The following is a 17472-nucleotide window of genomic DNA, read 5'->3' on the forward strand; positions in this document are numbered from 1 at the left end:
ATATCAGAATAATCTGTGATTGTTTTTCTGTTCTTTGTTATTTCTATTCAACCATCTTAGAAAAAGAATTTAAAGCCGTTTTATTTGGCTTATCATTTTAGGAGCTTCCTATATATGCTGATGAGGAGAGTAATGGGGAAAAAAATACTTTAAGCCAAGCAGGGGGTGTATGGGTAATAATGATACCTGCCAAAATGACACCCTTAACATTGTTGATAAATAAACAATTACAGCACTGGAGAGCAGACCATCTGGGGCTTGTCCAGGGAATAAACTATTGTTACTGCATTCTATGGCACAATAATTTCAGAATAACTTACCTATTGAGGTGGATCATTCAGAGGACATACTCATATTCTGGGCTTTAAGAAGGAAGCTTTCTGGCCACGTGTAAGTATCCATCTAGTACCCTTCAGTTCAATACTATATGGACCCAGTTCTGTCATTGGAAAGAGGGGTAAATGTGGGAATTGAGTAGAGCTCTCTTTTCCAAATAATAATGAGAATCACTGCCAGCTCCCATAACATCTCATATCACATAACTGGTTAGTTAGTAACTAACTAACCAAAAGTATGTATTGGTTAGGAACATTGCCTGCCATCCCTGGATACATTTAAAGGCTTTTCACTTTTTCAGAGTTGTGGACCCGTAGACTTGTTTTCTCATTCTCAGGACTCTTAAATTGTGTTCACTAGTTTATAATGACATTAATAAGATTTCCTAAAATCTCTAGTGTGTGTGGTCTGAGCGATTTATAAATATGATACGGGCGTTTCATAGCTTTTATCTTCAATCTGCTACTAAGATTGTTGATAAGTGCTTACACTACTCCAGGATGCTGTAATAAGTCTCTATATTCATTTTTTTCATAATATTCTTATGAGGCAGTTAACATTACTTCCCTTGTAGAGACAAAATATATGTGATATTTTCTAAACAAACCACTACTAATACCTAAATATGTACAAATAGAAATGTCTTTATTCTTCAGTAAGAGAACTCAGTTTTTGCATTCTATTTCTGATGACAGAAATCTAAACTTGCCACAAGGTAAACTCAGCTCCTTCTTATTTTTCTTAGTGCTGCCTGGTTGACTATTCACTGTAAGATTTTCTCCCTCTTAGTTCTTCACTTACCCATAAGAATGACCTATGTTCCAGGAAGTTTCCATCTTGCCCTGGCACTGACAGATAGATGAACTACTAGAAGAAAACACTGGGAAAATGCCATAGGACACGAATTTGGGCAAAGATTTTTTGGGGTAAGACCTCAAAAGCACAGGCAACGAAATCAAAAATTGACAAATGGGATTATATCAAGCTAAAAAACTTCTGCACAGCAAAGGCAACAATATAGTGAAGAGACAACTTGCAGAATGGGAGAAAATATCTGCAAACTTTCCATCTGACAGGAGATTACTATGTTAATACATGGTTCCAGAATGTATAAGAAACCCAAACAGTTCAATAGCAAAAACAACAAATAATCTAATTAAAAAATGGGCAAAACACCAGAGTAGACATTTCTCAAAAGAAGGCATACAAATGACCAACAGGTATATAAGAAAATGTTCCACATCACTAACAATTAGTGAAAGGTAATTCAAAACCACACTGAGATATCATGTCACCCTAGTTAGAATGGCTGTTATCAAAATGACAAAAAATAACAAATGCTGGTAAAGGTGGGGAGAAAAGGGAACATTTGTACATTGTTGACAGGCATGGAAATTGGTACAGCCATTATGGAAAACAGTATAGAGTTTCTTTTAAAAACTAAAAATAGAACTACCATGTAATCCAGCAATCCCACTGCTGGCTATGCATCCAAAAGAAAGAAAATTAATACATTGAAGAGATATCTGCATTTTCATGTTTATTGCTGCACTATTCATAACAGCCAAGATAGGAAATCACTTATACTTCATGTAAGTGGAATAATACAGCATTTGTTCATTTGTGACTGGCTTATTTCACTTAGCATAATCTCAAGATGATGATAAGTGTCCATCAATGGATGAACGGATAAAGAAAATGTTGTACAAATTCACAATGGAATAGAATTCAGGCATCAAAAGAATGCAATGCTGTCATTTGCAGCAACATGGCTGAGACTGGAGGTCATTATGTTAAGTGAAATAAGCCAGGTGCAGAAACACAAATATCACATGTTCTCACTCACATGTGAGAGCTAAAAAAAGTATATCTCATGAAGGTAGAGGGTAGAACGGTGGTTACCAGAGGCTAAGAAGGGAAAGGGGAAGAGTGGGATGAACAGAAATAAAAGATAAACATTTGAGGTGATGAATATCCCAGTCACCCTGATTTAATAGTTACACATAGCATACATGTATCAAAATATTACATATACCCTTAAAGTATATACAACTCTGATAATTTTCTACTCATGAATTAATAATCACTCAGTTTGGCTGAGGAGACATGCCAATAGTTTCGTGTAAAATATTTAACACTAAGCAGCATAACCTCACAAGGTGTCCTCCAATGTAAATGAGCTGCTAAATATATCTCTAGGTAACTAAAAGAACTTGACCTATAAGTGAAGATATTTCATCAAATCAGTTATATTTTTGCAAATATCTGCCAAAACAAGGCTTTATTTTTAACTTGATGATTTTTTTCCTTTTTGGCAATAAAGAGATACTGGAATCAATTAATTTTTAGAAACCTCTAAATAGTGAACCTATAGTAAGACACATTCTTCCTATTGCATTTAAGGTGGCATAAGAACCTGCATTCGATCCTTCTAAATAATCACTAGAAATTTAAGATATAGGTTAAACAGGGTGATTAAAACATACACACACATATACATAAAACCTCCTATGTGCCATACACTGAGATGATAGGATATGTGACCATTAGATCCTATTCTGGAGTTAAGACTTTGGAAACACCTTTCAGGTAAAATAATATTCAATCTTACACCTGAAAAATAATGGGGGTTTTCCAGATGAAGTGAAGGGAACAGGTTGTTCTAGAAAGTTATTTTTTTAAAGACAGTTTTTTAAAAGTACATGGATATGTATAGATGGGTAAGCATAACTTGTGATAAGAATTCAATATCTCTTCGTCTTCCCTTCCTTTCCCATTTGAAACAATTTAGCCAAAACATCATTAAGTGGGACCAAGGAGGGTCAGTGTCCATGCCAGTAGAATGGGGAGGCATCATGCCCAAGAGCAAAATGTTATAGAGTCTGAGTGGTGTGTAGAGAGTGGCCCAGATGGTGGCCCAGTTTAGTGTCTGAGCCTAAGCAGGAAGAAGAGAACTTTCACAAAGGCGGGGCTGCTAGTAACAGGCAGCTGTTTGGGATTAGAATCCAAGTGATTTGAAGAGGACATCTTCAATGGATGGCAGCCAAGAGCAGAGTAACAGAGACCAAGTGGGATGAGAAGACTAAATCCTATGGTGTTGGATTGGAATTAGAGATATTGGTGTTAGTTATGGTTTTCAATACAAATGGAAGTATGAATAGATAAGATAGATTTAGGAAAAATGTAGGTATAAACACACATGTATATGTGTGTGTATATTGTAGGTTTATGTATATTTATGCACACACATACACACAGAAACACAAACATACATTTCCTAACTCTGTTGAGAAGACACCTAGTAACAACAATAACATAAAAGCAATGAGTATATCTAGGGCACAGATCATGTTTTCTGATGACCATTTTTCCCTAAAATTAACTGTAGCTTCTTGGACTTGAGCAGAAGTACAAAATGAGTCTGGGCTATTTTCTTGTGCCGGAAAGCAAAGAACTATCCAAGAAGGTTGGGAGCCTGTCAGAAGGACACAGGAGACAACCTGAAGGGGATCACACTGCCTAAATCTGAGATAATTTAAATATCAAAGTAAATAATGAAGGTAACTTTTTGAATAAAATAGAAGTTCATAAATATATACTGATACAAGTAAGATATTGAAAGTTTCATAAGGAACCGTGTATTTACACAGTCTCAAATTACCTCCCCACAAAACACTTATTAATTAAGAAGGAAGAATTTAGAGTTGAGAAGTCTGGCAAACACCACCTTAATTGAATGATCAAAGTTGACATCACAAATAATGTGACAATTTGAAATCACATGCCAACTGCTAAGAAGCAAAAGCAAGGGAAACAAAGCATCACTTCTATAATATTCCATCCAAAGATGGGCCACCTGGATGAAAAACAAACCCTAATTAAGAACATGCTACAAAGTAAATCTGTCCAATAATCTTAAAAACTGCTGATGTCATGGAAGTCAAGGAATGACTGGGGAACTCTTCCAAACTGAAGAAGACTACAAAGACATCTAAATGCAACACATGGGTGGTACTTCCAGATGGCAAAGTAAGTTTCTCTGAAAAATCTGCTCCTCCTTAAAAGCAGTGAGGAACCTGGAAAAAATTGTCTAAATCATATCTTTTGGTACTCTTAAAATTAACCAAAGACTTGCAATAGCCCAAAAAGTGTTTATTCAAGAAAAATAGCTAAATCTTGGTAAGAATAGTGAGCTTTATGGTATTTTAACTTGGCCTAGTTTCATCTTCCATTGCCCAGCTCTGCAGAAGCCTTCAAAAGCAGCAGCATTGCAAATAGTAGCTGTAAAGACCATCATCCAAGCAGCCACTAGGAGGGGCAGAACAGGTTTGGAGCTTTAATAGAGCCCCATCCACGCAGAATTATCACTATTTGACCTGTCACTGAGCTTCATGGAAAAGCCCCACTCACAGGAATTATTATTTGACATGATTCAGAGTTCACTCAGTGGGAAAAGTCCTATTTCTAGAGTATTTCTTCAAAATATTAAGTGGCAATTAATTAACATAGCAGCTTCTCAAAGGAGGAAAAACATAGGTCTATAGCTTAAGATAAAAGATATGGATTTGAGAAGCTTGAGATAAAAGATATGGATTTGAGAAGCACAATATAAGAAGAAAAATATTGTAGAATGCTTGTTGTGGATTGCATTGTGTCCTCCGAAAACATGTGTAAATTAGCCCCTGGTACCTGTGAATACGACCTTATTTGAAAATTATTATTTGTGTTAAAATTGCCTACAATATTCAGTGCTGTAACATGCTATACCATCTAGGTTTTTGTAAGCACGTGCTATGATGTAGACACAATGACAAAATTGCCTCAAAACACATTTTTCAGAATGTATCCCTATTGTAAAGCAATGCATGACTATGTATACACACACGTGCACACACACACAACAGTTCAGCTCAGTTATAAAGCTATTTTTCAAATTACAAAAGAAAGCATCATATGTCCTACTCTAATTGTTACCTTCTCTACTGAGAGGTCATGTGAAGAGGAAAGATAAAACACCAAAATTGAGATGAACTGAGATATAATGTGACAAGTCAGGTTGGGGAACATGGGCAAGCCATTTACTGTACTTACCTGATTTTTAATTTAACTTGTAAAGTAATATCTAAAATTCCCTTGAATGTTGTTAATTCTATTTTTTCTGTAATTTTATTTAAATGTAACTATTTAGAAACATATTTAGTATATGAGGCAAATTACCTATTGTTTTATTCTTTTAATGTTACAGTACTAAATATATATATTTATACTTAGGAAATGAATTTATGGATTGAGCTGTTTTAATTTTTTAGTAATATTTTATAATTGGTCACTTACTAATTGTCTGTTTTCCATTGTATACATTGTACATGCAAGAACATTAAAATAATTCTGTGAAAATAAAGTGTAAGCTTCTTTTGTTTTTATTCCTGTTACTAAGCTTGTTTCTCTGCCTCTCTGTATGCACCAACCCCCATACTCTTAGTTTTAAAGTCTCAGCATACTAATAAAAGTGGGATATCTTCTAGGGACCTTGATTCCACGAGACAGTGATTTTTATTATGTCTTAATTATTTTTCATAGGAGTGCTTCATTTAGATTACGTTCTAACACTCCCCAGTTATAACAAGATGATAGGTTTCTAAAAATTCGTCACTTATTTCTTATACTATTATTTCTTATGGTGAACTGTTTACCATGCCTTTGCCCATGTAAACACTTGTTAAATTATCATCATTGCAAGATGAACAAGTATTGTTATGGCACAAATTCTTATCAAGAGAAAAAGAAAATGGCTTGGTATTCAAGTTTTTCCATGGGTTTAAAAATGCACAAGAACCTAGCAACTTTGGAGGAAACCCAGCTTACTTTTTTTTTGATGCAACCAGAAGATTGCAAATCAATACTTAGCATTAACGTTTTAATTGAGAATTAACATCACCATAATTGAAGATGAGGATGAGCACCTTGATGTTTAGGAGGGGGCTATTTGCTTGGGGAGGTCATTACATTGGAAAGCACAAACAACGGAAGGGGAAAACGCAAATCATGTGTTTCCTTGGGCAAGGACATAAAGTAAACACTTGAATTGGTGGTCAACTATAATTTACTTCTAGAGCCAGCAATTCTGGCAACACTACACTTTGGATTTATAGCAAAGCACACAAGTAGCGGTGACTTTGAAAACAAAGGATAAAAGAACCAAGGGAAAAGTTACAAGTTCTTAAAGATCCGTGTCTCCTTCCAGGAACGTAAGGATCTTTCCCTCAATCTAAGAGCAGAATGCACTCTTGCTGCTTACGCCCAGCATGCCCTCAGCTGTTCCTAATTATTCCCGGAGGACGCCAGTGATATTTGAGTCTGGGTTATCAACAATCCTTATTCTTTTTTTTTTATTTTTTTTTTCCCCCTGGGATTTCAAACCAATATACTCCCAGCCTGAACAACACAGAAGATTTCCTTTCCATTTTGGTAGAAATTATTTTTTAATGTAAATTATATTGTGTTCTATTTGTTTCCAATGTCTTGAAAAGTTCAATCACTTCTCCAAATCCTCCAGAATAAACATAAGAAAATATCTCTCCCCAGCACAACCTGGTCCCCCAATATCACCATCCTAAAGGCACTTCCACTTCCTCTATCTTCAGGGAAGGAGTGTGAGTTCTGATTTAGTTCCTCGGTAGATTAGAGGGAATTTAGAGGAAGGGGGATTTCTTCAGAAATCGTCAGTTACACAAGTAAGTTTCTCTTGGTTCCCTGTTTCATCAAAAGTGAAAAACTGTTCACAGGAGTTCCCATGTCCCCTGTTTCCCTATGCATCACTAGAGCCAAGAGAGGACTCGGCCAGCAAGGCACCCTCTGCTCTGTCCCGCAGACCACAGTCCCCGACCTTCACCCCATTGTTTGTGCAATGTGCAGAACTGGAGCCCAAAGCAGCGGGCTCAGGATCACCCTCCAGGCCCGGCGGGCCCACAGACTCCTTCCTTGGCTGGGAAGAGGGGCTCTTGTGAAAGCAGAGCTTGACAAGCCCCAGCACTGTCATGGTCAAGATCACCAACACTACTACTGCTGTGCTCACAAATATGAAGACCACGGCGGAGGAGGTGTCAAAAACCTGAGGAGTGGCAGAGGAAATCGTAGAATTAAACTTCGAAATCACGCTCCCTGATGGGGTGATGGTGGCCTTTGACTCGGCTTGAAGGGACATTTGAAGGGTAGACACCGTGCTCTGTGATCCCCACCGCGGAATCTCAGGAATAGATGTTACTGAATTGTCTTGTTCAGGGATAAGTGATCTCTCTCCCGGCTTCTCGTCGACCCTGATTGACCACGTTCTCTGCTGCACGGGGCTGGCTGTAGTGGCAGGCGGGAGCCTAGTGGACACCCTGGTCCCCCCAAGGGTCGGCTGTCCTTCCCCACTGGTCACGCAAGAGCGGCCGTCCTTCCCCAGCTCGAAGCCGGTAGCACATTCGCATGCAAAGCCTCCCAAGTCGTCTAGGCAGTTAGGGAGCTCTGCGCACTTGCCAGCACGGAGGTACCTCCCGGGGCAGGGACACAACACATCCCCTGAGGATAGTTTGTCCCAGCGAGCGCCGATTTCGTCCGCGATGCAAGTAACTGAGATCGGAAGCTGTCCCCCGCAGAGCGCACTCACCTTGGTCCCAGGTGGACTGAAGTCCAGAGCGGCGCTGTACAGCTGGAAGGGCGCGCGATAGCTCAAGTTAGAGGCGGCCCCGGGGCGCGGCGCAGGACACAAGACCTCAAACTGGTACTTGCACAAGTAGCCGTTGGCGCGCAGGTGGCATCGCATCTCCTTCCAGCCTGCGGGTTCGACCCCACCGGTGGCCTGGAGTACCGCGCATCTCCGCGCGGTGCACGAGCGTTGGGGCTCCTCCACCCACTGCAGCGTGTCGCTTTCGAACCCGCCGGCGTCGGAGGAAAGCCAGGAGAAACCCCGCAAAGGCTCGTTCTCCAGGGTGCAGTGGGAACGCCCGCGCTCCAGTGCGACCCAGAACAGCAGGTCTTTGGAGCCCCCTCCAGGCCCTGGGCCTGCCCGCAGGAGCGCGAGAACAGCGCGCAGCTCGGCGCCCCCACGCACGGTGCTGAGCGCCCCACCTCGCAGGTTGCAGGCCTCCTCGGCCGCCTGCCGCTTCATGGTAGCGTGGTGCAGGCTGTAGCAGGCCCCCGAGGCCGAGCAGCCAGCACGGTCAGCAGTGGGGTGTTCGCCGCCGCCCGGCCCGAGCCAGAGCGCCTGCCAGAGGAGGCACAGGGCGAACGCTGGCCTCATTCTCTGAGGCCCCGCACGCAGAGCTGCTCCCAACTTGGTCTGTCCCGCTCGAGGACGCGGAGCAGTCTCTGGAGCGCGGTCACCGCCCTCTACAGCTGGCTTCCCCAACCCGATTTCCCCTCCCTTCCCCTCCGCCCTCGCTCCCGACGGACCCCCCAGCTGCCAAGAATCCCCTCGCGGGCCCAGCGGCCAACAGCTTCCCTTAGGCCGCGACAGGAAATGTGTGCGGAGCGCTGCCAGGCCCCGTGCAGCCCTGATTTATTCTGGGGTCAGGAACACAGCTGGCGCCGGGGCACAGAGGACGCAGTCGACTAGAAGGTCAAACACCCTGCTTAGAGCAAGAGGAGAAACTCGCCACTGGGATGAAGTGTGTGGTTTTTCTCCGTTCAGGGAGTTTCATCAGGACCGCAGAACCCATAACACGTAGGCGAACATAGGCAGAAGGACTGGAGAAAGGAACTGGCTTATGATTGTAAGACCACGCCCGTCTATTGTGTTTCTGTCCGGAGCTGTGGAGTTAGCGTCAGAATAATTCGTAGACGGCTCCAATGTTTGGGAGGCCTGCGCCTGTGGGAGAAAAATAACCTTGTGGAACAACTTAGCATCTCCTTTCGCCACCAGAGGCAGCGCTATTTAACCGCATATCTCTCTTTGGGTCTCTGCTTCTCTATTATGTCAAGAGATTTCAGGAGTGCTAACTGCTAGTTAAAGAATTTGGAGTTGTTTGGGTATTTTAAATGGGAAATTTTGCTTCTTCCATCAGCACTTGCTTTAGAAGTGGTCAACTATAATTTGGTGTTTTTCAGTTCCACTTGTTTCTCTTTGAAATGGACCATATTGATTCATTAAAGAAAGGAAATATATTTCTAGGACTAAATGAAAAGTAATGGCCATAGATCTTACTGTTAGGTTGTTAGCTTTCCTTGCCACTATATTGGTTCATAAATTCTTCAAGTTTATAGGTTATACATAAGTGAGTTCGTGGCCTTATAAATATTCGAGAACAATTGCCCTATGTGTGATTTTAGCCTTGAACTATTTTAGTATCATTTTCTCCTATGATTGAGTGGCAGCATTTATAATAATAAGTTGTAAACATCCCCTTTAAGGAAAATTAGAGTCAACATCCTTAAGATATTAAAATGTTTATTCCATTATAATGAATATTGTATACTGTCAAAAAATATCTTGTAGTTTGAAAGATGGGTGAGCCAATTTCTTCAGAATTCCGGTGGGTGTTTTGTTTTAATATAAACATTTCAATTCAATGGGAAGTAGCAAGGAATTAAAGATGAATAAGGGAAGTAAAGGTTAAAAACTGTACTGTTATGAAAGGATTTCTTGTTAGCAATTTAGACAATTCAGTATCAGTTTAGGAAATAGATCATCTATCTTGGTTCATAATGGCCAAATACGTTGCAATCAGAAATACATAAAGAGTTTCAGCTAAGCTCTCTTAGAGATGTCTGATGCTTTTAAGTATCTTTAACCAGAATGAAAGTTGTGATTCCATGAAGAAGGCATATAAACTCACTTTGTTGTACTGCATTCAGGTTAATGAGGGGTGGGAGGGAAGGTTTCAGGATCACATCTGTATGCTTCCGTCTTATGTTTACGATAATTCTCATTTTTCTTTCCTCCGGGAAATTCCTTGTATCTTAACAAACAACAATAAACCCATGAGTCATCATCACACTTACCTTGCTTTTGCTGAGGTAGAGCTTTGCACTAGGATTTCTCTCCTGCCTTTTCTATCTCCTGATTTAAAGAATATTCATCAGTTCTTCTCTTCAGATGTCTGAGAATCACCTTAAATGTGGCTTTGCATTTAAATTAGGTAACTTAATGTCTTATAAGAAAGAAACATGAAAATCCAGAAATCGAATTGAATGGATTTTAAAAAATACTTAGTCACTTGGGCCAGCTCTCTACAGACCATTGCACTCTTATGACTGTGTTTGTAAATGTGTCCATGTAGCACAGTACTTTTAATACAATCTTTTTCAAACTTAAGTAGTCAATGGAAATTTCTTAGATATCTTTAAAAAATCATTTGGGATGAGATGAGATGTCTATAGTAAGAAAGAATGAATGGCTGGAAAGCTTACAGTAAATCCATGATCTCACTCCCTGACATTCTGTCTAGGGAAGTGGGATTACAGCAGAGAACACATTGGCCATAATGACTGTATATCAGAGTACTGAGCATGACCATGACCATATCATGGAATGACACAAGAGTCAGAAAAAGGACATAAATAGTTTTGTAATTAGTTTTAAATATACAGTTTATCTGACCAAATTAGAAATGGAGGAAAGTTTCTATTTTTAAATAATATTTATTAAGATAATAATATAGAACCATTTTACCCCCACTGGATTCCAAATGCCTAAAAATCTTATAATACCAAATGTGAATCTATTGGCTCTTTTACATGTTACCGATTAGAGCAACCACTTTGGAAAAATTTGACTTTTTTTTCCACTAAAATTGAATATTTGTAAACTCTAGCACTTCCATGGTAAGGTATAAAACTAAGAGAAATTTTTACACATGTACAACAGAAGATATGTAAAAAATGTTTATAGTGACACTATTCATATTAACAAAACCTTGAACCAATCCAAATATCCAAAACCAGTATAAAAATAAACTGTAATATATTCACTAATTTAATATTATATAGGAGTCAAAATTAGTGCCATATAGTTTCAAGTAACAATATAATTTTAGCAATACAATGTTAAAGGACAGAAATTCCAAAAATTATACAGAGCCTGACAGTTTTATACAATTAAAAGAACAGTACTATATATATGTTTGTATATTCTTTAGAAAAATAATTACAATAAAATGAGATAAGAGAAACAATAAACATAAGATTCTTAGAGATGCACCTTTTGGGTGAGAGGAAAGAGAAGGATGGAATGTTGGGGGAAATGGAAGTCTTGATATGGGCTGTTGATAGAGTCCTAGCTTTTGTTTTGTGCAGTGGCTTTGTGTCACTACCCAAATAATGGAATCTTTATTCCGTTATTAAAATAAATAATTAGTAATGAATAAATAAATCAAAATGGCTATATCTGAATAAATAATAAGTGAATGGACATGAAGCAGGAATTAAAATTAACTTAATTCTGAGTGACTGAGTTTTAAAATGAAAAGTAAAAATAAAATCAAAATGTTAGTTACATTTAAAATATATCTTCAGTATGTTTTCTTTTTTTTATTATTATAATACTCTAAGTTCTGGAGTACGTATGTAGAACATGCAGGTTTGTTATATAGGTATACATGTGCCATGGTGGTTTGCTGCACTCATCAACCTCTCATCTACATTTCTCCTAATGCTATCCCTCCCCTAGCCCCCCACCCCCTGACAGGCCCCAGTGTATGATGTTCCTCTCCCTGTGTCCATGCGTTCTCATTGTTCAGCTCCCACTTATGAGTGAGAACATGCAGTGTTTGGTTTTCTGTTCTTGTATTAGTTTGCTGAGAATGATGGTTTCCAACTTCATAATGTCCCTGCAAAGGACATGAACTCATCCTTTTTTATGACTGCAACTATTTCATGCTGTATATGTGTCACATTTTCTTTACCAAACCTGGGTATTTTGCTCCACCTGAGTGCATTGCTTGCGGCCTGGAAGCACTTCAGATACCCTAGTGCACCCAGAACCCAAGCCCAGGGGTCCACAGGATGGAGCCATGAGTCAGTCCTGGCTCCCCAGGACTACAGCGCATAGTTCAGCTGTGCTGAACCAAGATCATTGGCCTGCACTCAAGTAGTGGAGAAGCCCACATTCTCAGAGCACTAAGAAGGGTAAGATGTGTGGGTTCTTGGGCTGGCAAAGGAGCAGGACATACCTCCCTTTGCAGTGACAGTCTGAAAAAAGGTGTGGCTTATCTCTCTGCCATGGCCTCTGCTGGATGAATCCCTGTGGCTCAGAACACCTAACAAAAGAAATGTGGGCATGGTATCAGTGACCAGAGGGAGCTCCCCTAAGGCCCAGGAAAAGTCCTGGTAGTGGAGTCACCTCTCTCCCAGCACATCCCATACTGCAGAGCACTGCTACAAATGTGAGGACAGACAAAAGAGCTGCACACCCAAGTGCCTATCTACCAACCGTTACTCTTAAGCACTATCTCCTGAATCACAGTCCAAACTACAATACCAAAAATATTTTGCTAATATACCACCTGCTGAAACCAAGGGCAAGAATTCAACCACAAATAAAGACCCTGAACAGAGCCTTAGCCCTCTGGAAACATACAGAAATGACTATACTCAACTTACATCATAGCTAAAGTAACATTCAACCTTCCCAGACAAGAAAGAATCAGCACAAGAACTTCAGCAATTCAAAAAGCAACAGTGTCCCCTTACCTCCAAAGAAATCCACTAGCTATCCAGTAATGGTTTTTAACCAGTCTGAAATGACTGAAATGACAGACATAGAATTCAGAATCTGGGTGGCAAAAAGCTCACTGGGATTCAGAAAAAAGTTGAAACCCAATCCAAGGAATCCAAGCAATCCAGTAAAACAATCCAAGACTGGAAAGACAAAATAGCCATTTTAGGAAAGAAACAAACTGAACTTTTATAACTAAAAAATTCACTATAAGGATTTCATAATACAATTGGAATTATTAGCAGAATAGAACAAGTTGAGGAAAGAATCTCAGAGTTTGAAGATTGTTTTTTTGAATCAGACAAAAATAAAGAAAAACTGGAAAAAATTAAGAAAACCTCTGAGAAATATGGGATTATGTAAAGAGACAAAATCTATGACACATTGGCATCTCTGAAAGAGAAGGAAAGAGAATAAGCAACTTGAAAAATATATTAGGATATAGTACATGAACACTTCCCTAATCTCACTAGAGAGATTTACATGCTAACTCACAAAATACAGAGAACTCCATCTGGAAACTATACAAGATGACCATCCCCAAGGCACATGGTCATCAGATACACCATGGTCACTGAAAAAGTCTTAAAGGCAGCTAGTAAGGAGGGTCAGGTCATATATGGGGGAACCTTGTAAAGCTAGCAGTGGACCCTCTCAGGAGAAACCTTGTAAGCAAGAAGAGATTGGGGGCCAATTTTTAGCATCCCAAAGAAATTTCAACAAAGAATTTCATATACCACTAAACTAAGCTTCATAAGTGAAGGAGAAATAAAATTGTTCTTAGACAAGCAAATGCTGATGAAATGCATTTCAACTTGACCAGCCTTAAAAGAGGTCTTTAAGGGAGTACTAAACATGGAATTGAAATAACAGCACCTGCTACCACAAAACACACTTAAGCACATAGCCCACAGATACTATAAAGGAAATACACAAGTCTACATAATACCCAGCTAACAATGTGGTGACAAGGTCAAAATCTCAAATACCGATACTAATCCTGAATCAAAATGGGCTAAAAGCCTCACTTCAAAGAAATATATAATGCCAAGATGGATAAAGACATGACCCCAACTCTCTGCTGTCTTCAAGAGACCCATCTCACACGTAATGACCCCCATAGGCTCAAAGTAAAGGAGTAAAGAAAGATCTACCATGCAAACAGAAAACAAAAAAGAGCAGGAGTTGTTATTCTTACATCAGATAAAACAGACTTTAAATCAATAACAAGAGGGACAAAGAAGGGCATTACATAATGATAAAGGCTGTGATCCAACAAGAAGACTTAACTATCCTAAATATATACACATTCAACATTAGAGCACCTAGATTCATAAAACAAGTTCCTCTTAATATATGAAAAGACTTAGCCACACAATAATAGTGAGAGATTACAACACCCCACTGACAGGACTAAACAGATTATTGAGGCAGAAAACTCACAAAGAAACTCTGGACTTAAACTCAACACTTGATCAACTGGACTACTAGACATCTAGAGAACACCCCACCTAACAATCACAGACTATGAGATCAGAAGATAAGAGATCAGAAGATGAGATCAGAAGATGAGAACACTCTTCTGATCTGTATACAGAATATATTCTAAGATCAACCACACGCTCACTCATAAACTCTTAATAAACTCAAAAAAATTGATTTCATACCCAGCACACTCTCAGACTACAGTACAATAAAAATAGAAAGCAATACTAAGAAGATCTCTCAAAACTATACAAATATATGGAAATTAAACAACTTGCTCCTGAATAGCTCCTGGGTGAACATTGAAATTAAGGCAGAAATTTAAAAAATTTTGAAATTAAATAGGGACACAACTTACTAAAATCTCGGGAATGAAGCTAAGGCAGTGTTAAGAGGAAAGTTTATAGCACTAAATGCCTTCTTCAAGAAGTTAAAGATATCATAAATTAACTTTGCACCTAGGAAAAAGAAAAAGAAAAAAACCAACTCTAAAGGTAGCAGAAAAAGAAATAACTAAAATTAGTGAACTGAACAAGATTGAGATATAAAATTCATAAAAAGATCAATGAAACCAAGAGTTTGTCATTCAAAATAATAAACAAGATTTACAGACCACTAGCTAGATGAACAAGATGTAAAAGAAAATATCCAAATAAGTACAATCAAAAATGACAAATATGACATTACAAGTGATCACACAGAAATGCAAAAGATCCTTAAAGGCTACTATGAACAACTCTATACTCACAAATTAGAAAATCTAGTGAAGATGAATAAATTCCTGGAAACATGTAATCTCCAAAGATTGAATCAGGAAGATTGAATAGACCAATATTGAGCTCTGAAATTGAAACAGAAATAAAAAACTGAGCAACCTAAAAAAGCCCTGGGCCAGATGGAGTCACAGCCAAACTCTACCAGATATACAAAGAAGAGCTGGGGCCAATCCTACTGAACCTATTCCAAAAAATTGAGGCAGAGGAGCTCCTCCCTAACACATTCTATGAAATCAGGGTCAGCCTGATACCAAAATATGGCAATCACAATGTAAAAGGCAAACTTCAGACCAATCTAATAAACATAGACACAAAAATATTAAAAAAAAAAACTAGCAAACAGAATCCAGCAACACATCAAAAATTAATATACCACCACATGAACAGAATTAAAAGCAAAAACCATATATTTTCAATAAATGCAGAAAAAGCATTTCTATACACCAATGATGTTCAGACTGAGAGTCAATCAAGAACACAATCCCGTGTAGAATAGCCAAAAAGGAAGTGAAATACCTAGGAATACAGTTAAGTGCCACCACTCCCGGCCAATTTTTGTATTTTTAGTAGAGACAGGGTTTCACCATGTTGACCAGGATGGTCTCCATCTCCCGAACTCATGATCCACCCATCGCGGCCTCCCAAAGTGCTGGATTACAGGCATGAGCCACTGCACCAGGCCCACATACGTCTTTATGGTAGAATGATTTATAATCCTTTAGGTATATACCCAGTAATGAGATTGCTGGATCAAATGGTATTTCTAGTTCTAGAATCTTGAGGATTCGCTACACTGTCTTCCACAATAGTTGAACTAATTTACACACCCACCAAACGTGTAAAAGCGTTCCTATTTCTCCACATCCTCTGCAGCATCGGTTGTTTCCTGACTTTTTAGTGATCGTCATTTTAACTGGCAAGAAATGGTATCTCATTGTGGTTTTGATTTGCATTTCTCTAATGACCAGTGATGAGCGTTTTTTTGTATGTTTGTTGGTTGCATTAATGTCTTGTTTTGGAAGTGTCTGTTCATATTCTTTGACCACTTTTTGATTTTTTTTTCTTGTAAATTTGTCTGAGTTCCTTATAGATTCTGCCTATTACCCCTTTGTCACATGTATAGATTGCAAAAGTTTTCTGCCAGTCTGTAGGTTGCCTGTTCACTCTGATGATAGTTTCTTTTGCTGTGTAGAAGCTCTTTAGTTTGATTAGATCCCATTTGTCAATTTTTGACTTTTGTTGCAATTGCTTTAGGTGTTTTAGTCATGAAGTCTTTGCCCATGCCTATGTCCTGAATGGTATTACCTAGGTTTTCTTCAAAGGTTTTTATGGTTTTAGGTATAATATTTAAATTTTTAATCCATCTTGAGTTAATTTTTGCATAAGGTATAAGGAAGGGGTCCAGTTTCAGTTTTCTGCTTATGGCTAGCCAGTTTTCCCAACACTATTTATTAAATAGGGAATCCTTTCCCCATTGCTTGTTTTGGTCAGGTTTGTTGAATATCAGATGGTTTTAGATGTGTGGCATTATTTCTGAGGGCTCTGTTCTGTTCCACTGGTCTATATCTCTGTTTTGGTACCAGTACCATGCTGTTTAGGTTACTGTACCCTTGTAGTATAGTTTGAAGTATTAGCCTGTAATATAGTTTGTTCCATGTTTTTCCATTTGTTTGTGTCATTGCTGATTTCTTTTGGCAATGTTTTATAATGGATCTCCTTGAAGAGATCTTTCACTTCCTTGGTTAGCTGTATTCCTAGGTATTTAACTTTCTTGGTGGCTATTTTAAACAAGTGGTGGATTGGACAAAGAAAAATGTACATATACACCACGGAATACTACATAGCCATAAAAATAATGAAATCATGTCCTTTGCAGCAACATGGATTGAGCTGGAGGCCATAATCCTAAGCAAATTAATGCAGGAACAGAAAACTAAATACTGCATGTTCTCACTTAAAGTGGGAGCTAAACATTGAGCACACAAGGACATACATATGGGAATAATAGACACTGGGGACTACTAGACTGGGGAGGGAGGGAGAGAAGTGAGGGCTGAAAAACTACCTATTGGGTAATATGCTCACTACCTAAGTGGGGTCCATACCCCAAACTTCAGCATCCTGCAATATAGCCATGTAACAAATCTCCACATGTACCCTCTGTCTAAAATAAAATAT

At 38.8% G+C, this 17472-nt stretch overlaps 1 protein-coding gene across 1 annotated transcript; it reads right to left on the bottom strand.

The window, feature by feature from the left end:
• Nucleotides 1-2294: 2294 nt before the first annotated feature.
• CLEC14A (C-type lectin domain containing 14A) lies at nucleotides 2295-8713 on the bottom strand. The gene has a single exon (XM_073010940.1). It carries the CDS (start codon nucleotides 8618-8620, stop codon nucleotides 7145-7147), a length of 1476 nt encoding a protein of 491 aa, XP_072867041.1. The 5' UTR covers nucleotides 8621-8713; the 3' UTR covers nucleotides 2295-7144.
• Nucleotides 8714-17472: the final 8759 nt, after the last annotated feature.

The sequence above is a fragment of the Chlorocebus sabaeus genome, chromosome 24 (genome assembly GCF_047675955.1).
Source record: "Chlorocebus sabaeus isolate Y175 chromosome 24, mChlSab1.0.hap1, whole genome shotgun sequence".
NCBI lineage: Eukaryota > Metazoa > Chordata > Mammalia > Primates > Cercopithecidae > Chlorocebus > Chlorocebus sabaeus.

Excerpts from the sequence above, each read along its gene's own strand:
- CLEC14A (XM_073010940.1), bottom strand. The coding sequence starts at position 8,620 with ATGAGGCCAGCGTTCGCCCTGTGCCTCCTCTGGCAGGCGCTCTGGCTC.